Source organism: Carassius carassius, chromosome 30 (genome assembly GCF_963082965.1).
Source record: "Carassius carassius chromosome 30, fCarCar2.1, whole genome shotgun sequence".
Classification (NCBI taxonomy): domain Eukaryota; kingdom Metazoa; phylum Chordata; class Actinopteri; order Cypriniformes; family Cyprinidae; genus Carassius; species Carassius carassius.
Genome location: NC_081784.1, coordinates 12,733,460 through 12,751,181, shown reverse-complemented (window position 1 = coordinate 12,751,181; position 17,722 = coordinate 12,733,460). Strand labels below are relative to the sequence as shown.

At 38.3% G+C, this 17,722-nt stretch overlaps 1 protein-coding gene across 9 annotated transcripts in view; it reads right to left on the bottom strand.

Annotated features, from left to right (window-relative positions):
• The window catches only part of LOC132110656 (stromal membrane-associated protein 1-like), a 111,453-nt gene that overhangs the window by 2,422 nt on the left and 91,309 nt on the right, over positions 1-17,722 (bottom strand). For all 9 annotated transcript variants that reach the window (XM_059517442.1, XM_059517443.1, XM_059517447.1 and 6 more), the window contains 3 exons: positions 16,244-16,371; positions 3,721-3,946; positions 2,832-3,148 (listed from right to left, as the gene is read on the bottom strand). In XM_059517442.1, coding sequence (XP_059373425.1) covers positions 2,832-3,148; positions 3,721-3,946; positions 16,244-16,371 — 671 coding nt within the window. The remainder of the gene's footprint in view (positions 1-2,831; positions 3,149-3,720; positions 3,947-16,243; positions 16,372-17,722) is intronic.

The window sequence follows — 17,722 nt, the reverse complement described above, 5'->3', positions numbered from 1 at the left end:
TATTGAATGTGGTGGATCTGTGAGACAAGCAGCACTTTGATGGCAGTAGTGCTTGTGTTTTAGAGGAGATGAATGTAGAGAGGTGCCTTAAACCATGCCGACAGCCTAAGAGCACACTAAACCACTGTCAGCTGTCAGCATGCTAAAAACCACTAAGAGAAGTTGCGCTCAGTCTCTAAATTAATCCCCTGTGAAGCACCGCTTTTAAGAAAATATAACAGCTGAAACAAAGCCGACCTCACTAATTGACTAGATGGTTGGTCTTACATAATGTTTAGACAAGGTTATGTTAATGTTTACATAACTGTTTATTCAGTATTCGGCAGTTCAGCCTTATCTGATGAGCGAAGAGGCTAGCCAATCATAAAAGAGCTCATTTACATACTTGTAGTACTTGCCTTTTCCCATACAATCCTGAAACATTAACGTCAATTAAAACACAATCCAGGCACATTTCATCGGCTTCCTATTTGTGTTTAATTCCAAAGCACTAAACCCCATCTTGAGGTAGTGAGGGAGGTTATCCATCACGGTGAACTCCTGGAGTGCTCTGATGTCTCACGAGGTGACTAAACCGCTTTAGGCCATGAAGTGTATGACTAGAGTGATACAGACAGAGGGGGTAAAAAAATGATCTGAAAATCCTCAGGAGGATCCACTGTGGACCTTGACTTCATTTTGTGCTCAAATGCACAGCAGGACAAATTTGGCCAGTTTCGTAATTACATCTACCTCCTCCTCAACACAAACCTGCCTATGCTCAGAGAAATAAGTGTGCGGTGAGAGTGTGTGTTTGTAAATACTCCCAAGAACAGCACTCAGCTATTCAGAGGAGTGAATGTCAAACACTAAGGATTCTTCTTCTCCCTGTGCACTGGTTCTCCTCAGTCCTCCTTCGGAAAATAGGGAAACGTTCTGTGAGCTGGGTAATGAAGGAAAACATCTCAAGTCAGATCCATCTCCGGAAAAAGAACACTCCTCCCAGGAACTGTGCTGCAAAATTACCCTCACTCCAGAAAACCATTAAGCAAACGCATTTCTTTTCTCATCCGGTCTCTCAAAATACAAATGTTCTGCTGAAGGCCTATAACTCAGGACGCGCACACACACTTGCATTGTGGGAAGGGATTTTAATTAAGGCTGTGTGAGTGTAAAGAATGCTGTATTGATTTATGATGTGTAATTAACCTCCCGGAGGCTGAAATCTCGGACTCCCTCTGCTCTCAGCCTCATACACAGGTGGTCCCCGGCCACAGGAGGAGGGGGTGAGGCAGGGAGATGATAGAAGCTGAGAGGTCGGAGTCACTGAGCCTTCATCTTTAATGAGCCACATGCCGATGGGAGGTGACAGCAGATTAGATGAGGATTTTAAAACCCTTATTACGAATCTCTGATTATACGGTGAGAGTGAGAGACCTAAACTGACAGCTTGCTTTCCACCTGAAATGGTTTTGAAAATGTATGTATTGTTGGAGTCGGATATGATGAATAGTAATAGCTTCAGATATAGATGTTCTCTCTATAAAAAGCAGATGCTGATCCACTGCAGCCAGGACGCTGCACTGATGATGAATGTCTGCTTTTATATCAATGACTCATGGCAGATTCTGAGAGGGTTGGTTAAAAATACATTTATCAACCTAACCTGAAGCTCTTGACCTCGGGTTTGTGACTTAAGTGTACTGTCAACAACATTAAGTAATTAGGACATTTTTCAGGTTCACTTTTTCCCCACCCACAACATAATTTGGGTTCTGTTTATGTCATGATATTGTTTCACTCGTTTGCCAGATCCCTGAATGCTTCCTCCTCGATGTGTTCTTGTAGCTGCCAGAAATTACAGACTCTTTTCTTCTTGCCATGTACCTAACACTTATTTAAATTCTACACTCTTCTTTAATTTTTAATTTAGTTTCATAAGGACTTCAATAAATATCACTGGAGCACAGTATAATCTTAAAAGATTTTCATTTATCTTGATCACCCTTGTCTTTATAATGCAATAAAAAGGTAGTTTATATTTCTATACATTTATGAGATATTCAGTACCATTCTATGAGCACTTGCTATTTAAAACTAAATGTTTTAAGAACATAAACTACCATTGAAAAACTGAGGTTAATAAGATTTCTTTAAATGTTATTGAAAGTAGTCTAACCAAGTCTGCATTTATTTGATCAAAAATACTGTCATATAATCCTTCAGAAATCATTGCAATATGCTGGACACACACATATATTTATATGATTCTTCAGTGAATAGAACATTCAATCTTTTGTCATATTAAAAATGTCATTACTGTAATTTTTAATCAGTTTAATGCCCTCCTTGCTGAACTTCTTTCAAAAAAAGGGAAAAGAAATCTTACCCTAAGCTGTTAATGTAATGATTACGTTTATGATAATATAATGTTTATTTATATTAATAATCAATAATATTCAGAAATGTAGAAACAAATAGGAAGGTTTAATTAGGACGGTATAACACTTACATTTAACATAAAATTACGTAATAATATAATACATACTATAGAAATTATTAAACATTAAACTATTAACCTGTTTCCGCATTCCTTGAACCACATGCCATCACTCCAAAATCCCACTCTTCAAAGGCATTTCAGCAAACCAAATGTACCAAAACGCTTCAAGCATAGACTTAAAAAAGCATATGATGTTTCTAAATTGTACTTTATGTGTTCACAGGCCTAGAGCTGTCACCAAGATGTGTGTGATTTCATAAGAGACTTATTTCAGTGACTGAAGGAACATTTTATATGTGGTAAATTGCTAGCAGCACCATTAACAGTCACAAATCCAAATATAGCATACCTGTGCCATATTCCACTGTCCTTGTTGACCTGGCTGCATGGCATACATGTTCTGAGGGGGCACCATGCCCTGAGATCCCATCATGCCCGGAGCCAAGCCCATCACTCCAGGGTGTGCGTTTCCCATGAAACCGTTTGGCATCGTCATGCCAACCATCATGCCCGCATTCTGGCCCATCATAGCGCCGCCCTGCCCCATGACAGCCCCCATCATAGTAGTGGGCGGCATGGCTCCTCCCATCCCAGGGAAGGCCTGAAAGTTCCCCTGTGGTTGCGCAGGGAACTGCATCTGAGAGGGGCCCATGAACATCGCAGTCGCTGTGGGAGCAGAGGTACACAAATAAGAAGATTTACACATGACGACATGTTCAATATGTTCAAAGAGACGAAAACAGAAGCAGACCAGAGGACCCTGACACACAAAGCATCACAGACAGAAGAGAGCGATCAATATCTGCGCTAATGTCCGCAGTTCCTCGCCTCAACCCAGAGGAAATGGATCTTTTAGACAGAAGAGGTGTGCAGGATGAAAGGGGGCGTCTAAAGCGTCCTGATGATGGAGAATTGGCATCGCCTTCATTTGGAGCATCTGAGGTTTTGGGAAATGTCCTCTTTGAAGAGTAGGGCAGGCGAAGCAGGCAGCTTTAAACCACGTTCAGCAGTATCAGAGTGCTGAGACACACAGTGCTTGAATTATTGATACTACCATTAAAGCAGGGCTTCTCAAGAACCTTGCATGCTTTCGCTTTTACTCGAAGACACACACACTCCCACAGCACCATTAGAAATGGACTCCAGATGCATAGCACCATTTATAGATCTGCATTCTCTCGCTCAGATCGCTCATTCTCTGAGGAATAAGAAAGTGGGACTCTGGGGGATGGATGTACCTTGTGCAGGCTGTTGTGGGATGGTGCTGGAGCCATACAAGGAGAGAATGGAGTCCTTGGAGAGAGGTTTCTTGGCTGAGTCCTCAGCTTTGTTGCTCCCGCTGGTTTCGCTGAACAGGTCCAGATCTCCCTGTGCTGGAGCAGCACTTCCTGTGCCCGCAGCACCTGCCACAGCCCCTCCAGCGGGGTTGGCCTGAGCACTCCCAGCTGCCTTACTGGAACTGACCTGCAGAGCATAGGAGACGGTTGACTTCAAGTCACATGCTCTCAACACTGGCTTATAAAGCTTTACACAATAACTCCCTCACATATCAATAAAACTATAACTATATCAATTACAGACAAGCACAGATATAAGTCATGAGCCAAATGAGGCATCTCAACAGACCTTCAAGTCTAAATGGTGGGAAATGTTTGCCAAATCAACTGGATACAGCTCTGAAACATTCATAAAGGAAATAAGACTAACAGAAAAGAAAAATAGGTAATTATTGTCATGTTTATGTTGAATCATATAAATAAATGAAAAAAATAATAGTTAACACTAAAATCAATCATTTTAACAATACATTTCAAAACATAAATCCTATGAAAAGTGCGATTTAAAAAATAATTTCATTTAGTGTTTTAAATATAATGATTTTTCAATATTATGTTATTATTCATCTTTTCTAAATATTTAAGAGTGAAATTTGTGTTTTTAATGATCAAAGATCTTGTTTTAAAAGGGTTAAGAGAACTTATCAGCTGGATGACCAGTTATGACCAACAAACCAGTTCATGCTGGTTTTAACTGGATCAAAACTGGACCATGTTGCTGCCACAGTACAAGTAAATTTGTGTAAATATTATAAAAAAATGTCTATGGCTTTGAGTTAGGCACACAGATATGCTGCGTTGACCACTCAAACCGGTAGCAAGTTTTGTGGAGGGAATCTTTCGCTCTCTTGTTACAAGCTTAATCACATTCTTTCCTAATAAAATGACAGGATTCAAAGAACAACTGTTAATGTAACTGTATATTAAGGCATGGCAGATAACCAAATCAAAAGTTGGTTAAAAATGCCCATCCTGTATAAACTTAGATGAGAGAAGACAAACACACACAGGTAAAAGAAAGGCTTCATCATCTTCAAGTAGAGAAAAGACATAAATTAGACTGAAGCTGTGATGAATGAATAGCTCAGGAAGAGGAGACAATTCATGTGAAAAACCTTCGGAGAAGCATGTCTGTCACTATGAAACTGAGGGGAAGTTCTAGGCCTAAATCACTGTTCATATTTCCAAGAAAGTCAACATGGTGACAAGTAACTTGCAGACCCTTGTGGCACATAACTAAAGAAACTCAACAGTGGCCCAAGGTCATGTTCAGTGAAGAACGAGATCTACGTGAGTCTTGCTGAGGTTTGGCACAGGCTCCATTCCATTTGTGAATAAGAATCAGGAGGGTATCACACCATTGTAAGGACTGAAGACAATACGCTGGCATCACACCATGCTTTAACTATACTACAGTACATACTAGCTATGCCAGGTGGACCTAATGAAACCTAGTGTCTTTGTTCACTTGCTTTTTAAAATTGCACTTCATTTAAAATTTTTAAGAAATGCATACTTTTATTCAGAAATGATACATTAAATTCTTCAAAAATTTTACTTTTACAAAAGATTTCTTTTTCAAATGAATGCACTTAACATTCATTAAAGAAACCTAAAAGAAAGTATCGTTTTTACACAAGTTCATGAAGCAGAAAAACTTCAACAATTATAATAGCAATAAATTTTTCTTGAGCACTAAATCAGCAGAATGATTTCTGAAGGATCATGTGGCACTGAACACTGGAGTAAGGACTGCTAAAAACTCAGCTTTCAAATCAATGGAATAAATTACATTTTAAATTATATTAAAACAGAAAATAGTTATTTTCAATTGTAATAATGACTCACAATATTACTGTTTTAACTGTATTTTGATCAAATAAATGCAGCCTTGGTTAACATAAGAGACTTGCTTCAAAAACATAAAAAAATAAAAATAATGCTCTTGGCTGTGACGAAGTAAAAGCAGTTTACTTAGAAAAAAGTCTGACTCAAACCTTATATTCCAACAGAAAATAAGTTTACACAGGAAAGAAACTGCACTCGCCAAACGATTTCACACGGTCTTTTAAGGACTAGAGCTAATTATAATGTTTCACCCTCGAAAGAGAGAAAGTGAAAAGCTGAGAGAGGAAGTGAAAACGGAGGGGAGAATGTGCTACATCATTTGAATTCAAATCGAGCGAAAACAAATAGATATGTGTATCAATCGATTTTCCTCAGAAAAATCTTCCCACTCTAGTATCATTAAGTGGCAAACATGCTTACTCAGATGGCAGATATCGAAAAGGCCATTCTCTGAAGTTCACTGCTGAAGTACGTGCCTGACATGAGCTCATAAATTCTCCCGCTGTCTATCCATCAGTGTTCCGGAATTCTGGGAACGGAAATGTTCCACAGTAATCAGAGAAAAAAAGGCAGGGTTGGGAGGATGGGGTGGAGGTTGGCAGGGACACATGTGGACGCTCTCTTCCCATTTAGATGGGCCGACGATAGAGCTCTGCGCTTAGGTATGAGGGAGTAACACCTCCAGCTGCTGCTGCGGCAGTCAGTGCATCTGATAAGAAGCGAGCGGAGCTGAACACGGGTGAACAGCACTGCGGCGCGATAAGCCAAACACTGACTCGCAGATCTGATACGTAAACCCCTCGGATGATTAACCTGTGAAGGCTGATGCTAACACAACTGCATGCTACAGCCTATAATGGGTTTAGCCTTTGATATGCACGAGAGAAAAGAGGCGAGGAACAAAGAAATCACACAAACTCTTGACAGCTATTCTCAAGACCCCAGGAACAAGCAAGAACATACTAACTTGGCAAAGAGTCAGCCTTTTTTTTCGGGCCACATTATGAAAAGATGACAAGACCTTTTCTCTATTTGTAATATGAGTGACATTTGAAGGGATCCATATGGTAGTCCGCAAAGGGACACAGGAAATGCTATTAGACTTAAAAATAGATGGGGCGGGGGGGGGGGGGCACACCTATACTTCATAATTCAGGGAGAGGAACAGACATTTTTCTCTATGCTCTACTAATGAGAAGGAAAGACAACTATTGTGTTCACATGTATGCATCGATTGTTTAACGGTAGAGGGATAGAACTAACAACAGATAGAATGATGGACAGAGAGAATGAGAGATCGATAAATAGAATGACAGACAGACAGACACAAAGAACGACGGACAGATTGAGTGAGAGAACAACAGAGAACAAACAACAGACAGAATGATAGACATATAACAATAAAGACAATTAATGATAGAGTGATAGATAGAATGAACAACAGGAAAAGACAAATGATCAACAGATAGAACCATAGATAGAATGATAGATAGATTAAACACTAGATTGATAGATGGATAGATTGATGGACGGAAAGACAGGTTATTGGCTGAGTAGATAAAAACACAGACTGATAGATGCATAATTTTTATATTATAGAATACTACCTCTATCTATCTATCTATCTATCTATCTATCTATCTATCTATCTATCTATCTATCTATCTATCTATCTATCTATCTATCTATCTATCTATCTATCTATCTATCTATCTGTCTATCTATCTATCTATCTGTCTATCTATCTGTCTGTCTTTTAATGACTGTGAAGTACCTTTATAATATCAAATATAGTATTTAATCTGAGAATACAGGTATATGATTTCGGACAAACTCTCGTATTTCCCTCCCTTTTGAAAGAAGTCCTTCCCGTTCACCACAATCAGTGTGCCACCAAGCCCATGAACATTTGATCTTTCCCACCCACACATTAGCACAAAAACACACACGCTCCATACAGACAAACACTGTGCAGCCTGTATTTCACTGTGCCATTCACGGAGCACCATGCATATTCTAGCTCTACCCACCCCCAAACACAATTCACTCGCTCACTCATACCCACAGAGAGAGCGAGAGTGCGAGAGAGAGATTTTATGTGCAACAGAGTAGGCTTTGTCTGATTAGCAGCCCCACACAGATAATTAACACTCTGGTGGTGCTGTGGGCACCCCAACAGCCACCTTCTGCCTGGGAAACCAGAAAAACTCAAGCAAAAAAAAAATAAAAATAAAAACTGAAGAGGAGAAACAAAAGTGCCTCAAAATCAGAAATGTGTTATGTTGGATTTGGTGAAGATGGTTGTTTGCAGCAGCGGGTGCATGCTGGGTATGTGCCAGAACGGAGGCTGGCAGTACCACCTTGCCAAAGGTCCCACTGCAGCTCAGAGTCTGAGGATCAGTCAGCAGGAAAGAGCGGATCAGACAAGAGACCATCTGGTGAATACACAGCTACACAAATGAACAATATCAAGGGGGAAAATAAACAAATACATAAAACTAAAATAAACCATAAGCATAAAAAATTCACGGCCACTAAACTATATATCAGATTAAGCAAAAAAAGTTTGATTGCTTAAACTGAGAATTTCCTTACAAACAACAATCCTATCAGCCCCAAGCAGCAGAGATTCTCTGGTTGTATTTTGTTTGTGACTTCCACTGGTCCAGCAGACGCTCAGAAGAAGTGAGTCCCTCCAGTGCTTCTCTGGGATCAGTTAACTGTGTTAGTTATCAGTGGTTACAGATAGAAGATGAAGAAATCTGAGCCTACATTAGCACTCTGACCTATATGCTTCTATTCAGCCTTCTGTAATGTATTCACTGCCTCGCTTCGGCCATGATCGATATTCGGCTGGTCTAGACTTCAGTCATCGTGCCATTAAGTGCAGGTTATATTCCCACATACTGTATAAGCAGCATGATTTCACTTTCTTCTCCAAGCATGACTAAAAATACCTTAAGTATTAAATGCCACTACAGCACTAATTAATTTCAATAGGCAAGGGCTTTGTGCGATTCTACTAAAAACGAATGTTATTTTCTGGGCCCTATCTGCGAAAGTGGCTGTCAATGCATTAAATATTTAAATGCATTTAATTTTACATGATGTGCTATCAAATCAAATCACATTTATTGGTATAACTTAAATATAAGTTAATAATTCATCAGCTACAAAAAGAGGCACTCAACACAAGGAAATTAATTCCATCTAATAATATTTCAGCTACATTTTTCCCCTGACAAACCTGAGAATAAAGCCTGATGGCATTCTGACCCTAGTCTTAACATCCAATGCCATGCTTGCAAACCCAAGGACGTTCCGCCTCAAGAATACTTTTAGGAAAATGAGCTGTCCTGGAAAAGTAAGAACACGCATACATACACACACTATAAATATGTAAAAAAAGCAAGACCAATTAAGGCCAGCTTACCCCCGTCTGGTTAAGAGAAAAATTAATACACTTGATGCTTTACTGTCCCTGAATCCTAAAATATGCATAAGTGTTCTTTAAATATCCTAACAATTTGCATGTGGTCACAAGCGACGGCCTCACCTTTTCCTGAGACGGGCGAGTGGACTGGTTGTGTTTCCAAGCTCTGTGGCTCAAAGGTAGAGCTGGTAACATGCGTGAATTTGCATTGTGCAGGGCTGGAGCGTGAAATAAGTGAATCCTCCAGTACAGCGGGTCCTCGGGCAGTTCTTTGTGAGAACCGACCATTCATGCACTTGTAATGTAATGTAGTCTACAACCTTGGGATAGTACCATATAATAGTTTTTAAAGGTTTTAAGAGTAGGGCAGACATGGGACAAAAGGATGCTGGTTCACATGGCCCCGTTAGTGCCTGCTAGATGAAGACGCAACTAAACCATCTGGCTGAATAAAAACATTCTTCTCCATGCTTACAGTACTTTACACCTCCTTGTACCCTTGCAGATGTGGATGTGTTGTTCTAATCAGATGCAGAGGACAGAGGGATATACAAGTACATGGTGATTAGACTAACTATGGGGACAAACACACACATATTCTGCCACCGATTGCAGTTTTCTTGGCCGATTCCAATTTTTATTTTTTTTTTGTAAGTGCGACCTGCGATACTGTTTTTTGCAGATTCTGATTTTCTTTCTAAGAACTAAAATTGACAGCATATACAAACAAAAATATACTTCTTTCAATGCAAAAAAAATAAATTTTAAATAAATTATTAATCATTACAAAACAACTCTCAAAATATAGTACTCTTTAACTGGAAAGAGGTAGAAATGCTGTATATAACAAAACAGATGTAAATTCCCACAGTGTTTATAAATAGGCATTTTTTTGTTTAAAGAAGCTGAGAGATGCCATAAATTAATTTACACCACAAAACTGCAAATGCATAAATAATGTCATAAGATTAATTATTTAAATATTTTTTTGAACATACAGATGGTATGGGGAAGTCGTGGCCTAGTGGTTAGAGAGTTTGACTCCTACCCCTAGGGTTGTGGGTTTGAATCTCGGTCCGGCAATACCACGACTTAGGTGCCCTTGAGCAAGGCATCGAACCCCCAACTGCTCCCCGGGCCCCGCAGCATAAATGGCTGCCCACTGCTCTGGGTGTGTGTTCACAGTGTGTGTGTTCACTGCTGTGTGTGTGTGCACTTTGGATGGGTTAAATGCAGAGCATGAATTCTGAGTATGGGTCACCGTACTTGGCTGAATGTCAATGGCTGGTTCATTCAGAAATTTGTCAAGTGACAAATGACTCAATTCATTAAAAAAAGTGGATTCATTCAGTAACAAAACACCGCTCATAGACATGAAACTGTTCTGCTGTGGCTTTGACAAACTATTTTCAATAGCAAAATTGAGCAAAAACTGTGCAAAATTGTGACAAATGTCAATCTGGAGTAACGTACAAGAACAATGAATTTCGATATGATTGTTCAGACTGAGGTCGCATCGCATTGCAAAATATCTGAGCTGTATTTGTTATGGGACAACATATGGAAGTGGCACATATAAGAATCTAAAAAAGGTGATGATTTATGCTGTTCACACTGTTATTGGGGAGGGGCAGATTTGGGTCACTTTTGCCCATAGTCTAATTGTAGCCTAATATTCTATATAACTATTATTTTCTTTAAACATATACGGTGACTATCTTACTCTCAAAAAGACTTTGCTGTTACAAAACCATATAGCAAAGTGAAAACACTGTTTAGCAGCAAAGCCTGAATTTAAAACCTGTATAAAACAGTCACCCCGCAGCTCACCGGCCACACCACAGTCTTTTCTCTTTGTACACACTGAACTAGCTCAGCTTTCATTAGGCATAAGTCCTACTGAGAAACCATCTGTGCTTAAAAATCACACATGAAACACTGAGGCTCCCTACACTGCAGGTCTCTAGTGTGTGTGGATACAGTGTACATACCTACATGTGCTCTGAGAGGCTCAATGTGGTTTTCCACAGTGCTGCATGCATGCAGTGCAGAATGCATGGCGTATGGCATGCCCATATGTTAAGCGCAAGGGCCCAAAAGAGTACGAGTGGATCAATAGCTGTGCTCTTAAAGGGCTGATGGTGGGTTTGATGAGATATGGCTCTTAAACAGCTGAATGATTCATTAGTGAGTCAGCACACTTTACATCCTGTTTGCTGCAGAATCTGAGGCGAGACTAGTGCAAGAAAACAGCTGACAGATGGTACTTAGCAAAATACTAAAGTAAAGCAAACCTTTCCACAATTACATGACCTAGTCTGGTAGACTGTATCAATGTAAGAGCAAGAAGAGGTTAAGAGAATTCAAACAACCCTGTAATACATCAAAATCCTCATTTTAACAGGATAATAAGCAGCTAAATGCTAAGAGGATCATCTGCAAGATATGGAAGCGGAGACGTGTGATTTTTGGGTCAAGTCATGTCGCGGTAAGGGCCATGAGATATATCGGTAACATATTAAAACCATATATTTTTTGTATATACATATATAAAAACGTATTGCAAACAATTTAAAATAAGGTTCCATTTGTTGACATTAGTTAACCTGAACTAGCAATGAAAAATAGTCCTAACCCCTTTATTAATCAATGATGATCTGGAATACATTACTAACTGAGCATTATGGGACACCAGAACTGGCTAGCAGTTGTGCACTTATATAGAAGCTGCAGGGAGGAGGAAGTCCTGCGGAGGAGACTGTGTGTGTATGTCTCAGGAGGTGATATAAAAGCTGGCAGTAGATGAGACATGAAAAGAGGAAGTGTGAGGACAGATTAACATGCACCGGCTGGAGTCACACTGAAGGAATGGAGAATACGGAAGCCCGGCGGTTTCTCATCAAAGGCTCCAACTGTCTCTCGCGCTCTCATCTTTCTCTCCCCTTAGGCTTAGGGAGAACTGTGTGAGTGCCTTGACTCAGGCCCTCATGCCAACCAATCAAACATCTTCTGCTTGCTTTCACATGTAAAATAAATAAATATATCTGCATACATTACCTCATCTTCTCATTAATTTCTAATCTTCTCCACTTTTGTTTTTCCAAAACTTTGCATGCTTATTGTTGTATCATGCTGGATGTTCAACTGATTATTTGCATGTCTACAATCTAAAATGATTATTAACATCAAAATTATCAAAGTATTAATATCAAATATCATAAGAGTGAATGTGCATATGTGAATGATGGGTTGGTGTTGGGCTGATATGGAACAGTGTTATTTTAGTATCATTTCTTAATTATTATTGTATTTATATTTTTAATTTAACTTTTAATATTTTCAGTTTTCATTTTCGTTAAAAGTACATTTTAAGCATTTTTTTATACACACACACGAACAAAATCTTCTTCAGGTGTCTTGAATGTTCGGAAATGTAAACGGATATTTCCCACTAACACTACAGCAAAAGATATAAATTACTAGCATCACTTTTTCTTTTTTGTTAGTGAAAATACTAATGGCCTACGACTTTTGCATAGTAATGTAATTATAAATAATTTATTTTTATTTCAGTTTTAGTCATTTTAGTATTTCAGTTAGTTGCATTTCTAATTTTTCATTAACTTTTTCCATTTATTATTTATACTTGATTTCATTTTAGATGTTTTCTAACATAAAATTTGTCATAGTTTTAGTTAATAAAAACAACACTAGCTGCGTTTACGTGGACCCTACTAATCCGATCGTAATAGACTAGCACAATCAGAATAAAAAAGTCACATGTAAACACGTCAATCGGATTGAATTGGCCAGATCCGACTAAAATTTTTATCGGATTGTAAGGGGTGGTTTATTCCTTGTGTAATCCGAGCGAGAGGACATGTAAACACTCGGATTGAAAACCGAAACTAATGCTTTTTAAATCAGTATGCGACAGCAGCGGGAAACTCTGTATATTCATGCAATGTGCCCATGTCAAAAGAGTAAATCCGATAAGGAGCTTGTGACATAAACGCACATATCAACCCGATCACTTTATTCAGCATTCATGTAAACACTACACTACATTCGGATTCGTCAATCAGAATGAATTCATTCCGATGGAAGCAAAAGGTGTCCATGTAAATGCACCTACTGTTATGGAGGCAAGATCAGGCTCCTCTGTGCACATCCTGCAGTCGCTCTTGCTTCCAAAAATCAGCATTTGAGGAAAAACATACATAAGCTCATTCACATACATAAGCAATCCAATTCCAATAAGTGACACATCCTCAGATATACAAAAAGCCTCCAAATCCTTTAAAGAGCCAATGTGCGGCTCTTTTAAACACATCTTCCACTCAAAGACACAACAAACAAGAATCATAATGCTTAAGGCATAATGGCATAATGCTGCTATCTTCCCTCATCAGACACCCAATGCCGCTCAATTCATCTGAACAATAAGAGCAGAGATTGACAGCATGCCATTGAGACTGAATGCTTTGTGAAGCCCTGAGCATTGGCTTACTATTCTTAAGTGATCTATCTTTAGCTCCTCTTTATGCTTTATCATCCTCCCATGAGAATGCAGAACGCACACTTACATTGTGATTTCCACTTGGCCTGAGCAGAGTATGAGGGCATCAATTATCCGAGAAGTCCAAGTCAGTCCAGCGGCTCTACAAACCTCTCAATAAAACATTGATTCAAGTGGGCAAAAAGCTTTTTGTCAAGTGACTTTTCTGGTTTAAAGTCAGCTTCAGGCTTCCAAGATCAAAAAAGAGAATTCTCCTCAAGTTATTCTGAGAACGATTGCCAAAACAGGAGTAAAAGGAGGATGGGAATGGACCTTAGTCAGGGTAGACGTCATATTGAATTTTACACGAATGAAAATGAGGCTGTGAAGTATAGACTTTACAAAGACATGTGCTGTGTAACGCTTTTGTATATCATTTATTTTTTTAAAACTCACAACTTTCAAAACTGTTTTATTGAGTTTTTTCAAGTGGAAATTCTTTAAGATGTTTCATCAGCTGAACAATCTGTTCATTGTTAAACAACAGTAAGATCTTTCAAACACACTGTACTTCTGTGCCTCACAGCATAATTTTCATTCCTGTCAAAAAAAATCAATATGGCTCTTCCCTGACTAAGGTCTATCAAAGGAGAAAAGGTGAAAGAAGAGACAGTGTAGGGTTAGTGAGAGTGGATCCCAGAGGTGAAGACCAGATTTCACAAAGACACACTGCTATTCCTGCTGGGATCCTCCAGTGTCCTGATCAGCTATAAACATGTAAATCAGTGATTATCAAAAAAAATTTGGCCAATGCCCATCTATACAGTATTTAGGTCACTTATTGCCTTTCAACAAATACAATGTAGTCGGAATATTAAATGTTGATTATTATTCTGTGTTAATAATATTTCTATGGATAATTATTACAACATTAAAAAACCTGGTAATGGATACAAAGTGCAACATTATTTTATCTATCTATATATATATATATATATATATATATATATATATATGATTTTTTTTTTGCTGAACACTATATTTAACAGTGTTAATCAACATTAGATGATAGCAAAGGTCATTCAAATGTAAAAAAAATATTTAAAAAAATTATTTAAAAAATTGTAAAAAAAAAAAAAAGTGTTCCTGTGGCTTAAGTGGTATCGCATTGCAAGGTTGTGGGTTCAATTCCCAGGGAACACATGTTAGGTAAAAAATGTAAGCCTGAATGCACTGTAAGTCGCTTTGGATAAAAGTGTCTGCTAAATACATTAATTTGATTTAATTTAATTTAAAAATCAGCAAAATTATGATGTACAATTTAATGCACAATATCAGCCCAACAAAACCTAAATTTTAACCACTAAGGTTCAGATAAATTGTGCATCTCTAACATGTATTGATAAACTTTTCTGCCTCCTCTTAACATGAGTCTGTTTTTATCCCTCTCTCTTCTCGACATTATTAAACATTTCTCCTCTTCACTCTTCTCAGCGAAGGCCGTAATAAATGCTAATATCCCTCATTATTCATGCTGCATCCTTTGGCCAGGGAGAGCCTGCAAATCAATTCTGTCAGCCGCAAGTAGAGAGGCAAAATGTAATCATGTTGTTTGTGGAGGAAATTAAAACAATTGGGTTTGACCTTTTCTTTGACTCTCTTCGTCAGATGAATTTAGACTGAATGAGGGCAAGCAGGAACAGAGGCATGTTTTGTGACCTAAGAAAAATAACTCTTTTTGTTTAACTTGTACCTCTGTTCCCTTACAAATGAGGCGCACTGGTCTATGAAGGTCTGTTTATCATTAGCCACATCATGCCATGACAAATTACCAAATGTACCAAAAGCGTTCAGGTGGTTTGTGGGTTGCCATCATAGCGCTGACATTATATATATCATCGTATCAGGATAAAATAATTGTAGTTTTTTTTTTTTTTTTTTTTTTTTTTTTTTACAATTTCTACAAAATATTTCCAGTTAATTCGCAGCTATGTAAATAGTTCCACATTGTGACAAAATATTTTTTTAATTTATAAAATATTCTTCCACTGTCCATATTTGGGATCAGGTTTACAAAATAAGTTTCCTATTGCTCACTAAGGTTACATTTATTTGATCAAAAATAAAAACAGAAATATTGTGAAATATTATTAAAATGTTAAATAGCTCTATTCTATTTTAATATATATAAAAAAAAAAATCTTATCATCGTCACTGCGTGTCGTGCTGCTTAATATTTTTGTGGAAACTGTAATAGTTTCTTTTGCAGGAATCTTTGATGAATAGAAAGTACAGAAGAAAAAAAAAACATTTGAACATAAATGTGTTTACTGTCACAATTGATCTATTTAAATAACCCTTGCTCAATAAAGGTATCAATCTCTTAAAATTCTTTCTGAACTCAAACTTTTGAGCAAAACATGTTCAAAACATACACATAACACATTCAAAAAGTACATATGTCACACCGCAGGACACCGCTGCCAATGGTTGTCAACTACCTAACACTGAGAAATTGGTGTGACTGACATGACAACAGGATAGAGCAGGTTTTTTGAGCCAAGAACACAAATACATACACACACACACACACACACACACACATGCAATTGGTTATTGATGTATCCATTAGTGGACTCTTGTACCTGGTTTGTGTTGGTGTTTGAGGGCAAAGGGTTGGATACCATAGGTCCAAAGATGTCTAAGTCGTCACTGATTGGAGCTGCATTGCTTGTTCCCGCCCCACTGCTGGCAGAGCTGGCTGTGGGTGCATCTGAGCGAGAGAGAACCAAAGGTCATTAGACATGGACAAAGTGTCAACAGCATTATAAAAAATAACAATCACTTTAGATTTGTATTGGTTTCACACCAAACTTAAAGAAACAGTGACCAGAAAGTGTTTAGAGTCACACATAAATATATGTCATTGCCTTGAATACCGTAAAACAGTGTCAATGGTTTTGAAGACCATTGCCAAAGCACACTTTAAGGAAAAAATGTATATATATATATATATATATATATATATATATATATAAAAAAATAATAATAATAGATTTGGTTGATTTTAAAGCAAGACTCCACAAGCAGAACCATTGTTTTATGCACTGGTCAATTTGAAGATTTTGGCCTATTTTGCTTTCTTAACAAACTGCATTTATCCACTGTATTTATCTATTCTGAGCCACTGAAGTCAGATGTCAGAGACACAGCGACTCTTTACATAATTCAGATGCATCTGTGACTCACTGAGTCAGCAGTGATGACCAATGCCAGACTAAACCTGCTCGCATGAGTCATTGTTTCTGTAGAGAGAAATAAAGTAGTGTTCATCTGGCAGTAGCCCACACCGCCTGCTCTGCTTGCTTTTCCCATTCCCGCTACCTATCGACTCCATCCAAGGAAATCTAATCACACTCCACACACGCCTCCGCCAACACTGGAGAAAAAGCATCCGCTCGCATCCGATGCCGGCCTGCCGCTCAGGCGCACTCTCTCATTCCATTAAAGTCAAAAGACTCAGTCAGAGCCCTGCCTGTGTTCACACGCTCCAGTCAGGAGCTACTGCCATCTCTTTATGACTGATAAAATCCATGAAAATAAAAGAGCTCAAAATAATACAACTGGAGCGAAAAGCAACGGGAGTCTGGAAGAGGAGCGATGTGACGCTTGATGAGCTGGGGGTGTGAAGGAGAATAGGAAGAGGAAATTAGAGAACCCACATACAGTGTGATGTGCAAAAGAGCGTAGCATCTGGAAAGCACTGCACTCTATTTCAAAAGCCTTTATGTGTGCACAAACATCTGACATGCTTTATGAGTGCCTATACATACTGTCTAAACCAGTGGTTTTCATGTGGTGGTGGGTTGCAGGTCTATTCTGATAGTGTCACGAATAGTAAGGAAAAACGAAGCTAAATGCAAGTATAAAAAAGAATGCAGAAATAGGAAGAGAAAAAATTTGGCCTAATCGAGAGCCTATTTGAACTATAGTATAGTTTGTGTAAATTCATATGTACCTTGGTGGAAGGTAGCCAAATTAGGCAGATGTCAACATGGACAGGTTGAATGAAATGCCTAAAAAGACTTAAAGGTAACACTTTATTTTAAGGTGTCTTTGTTACA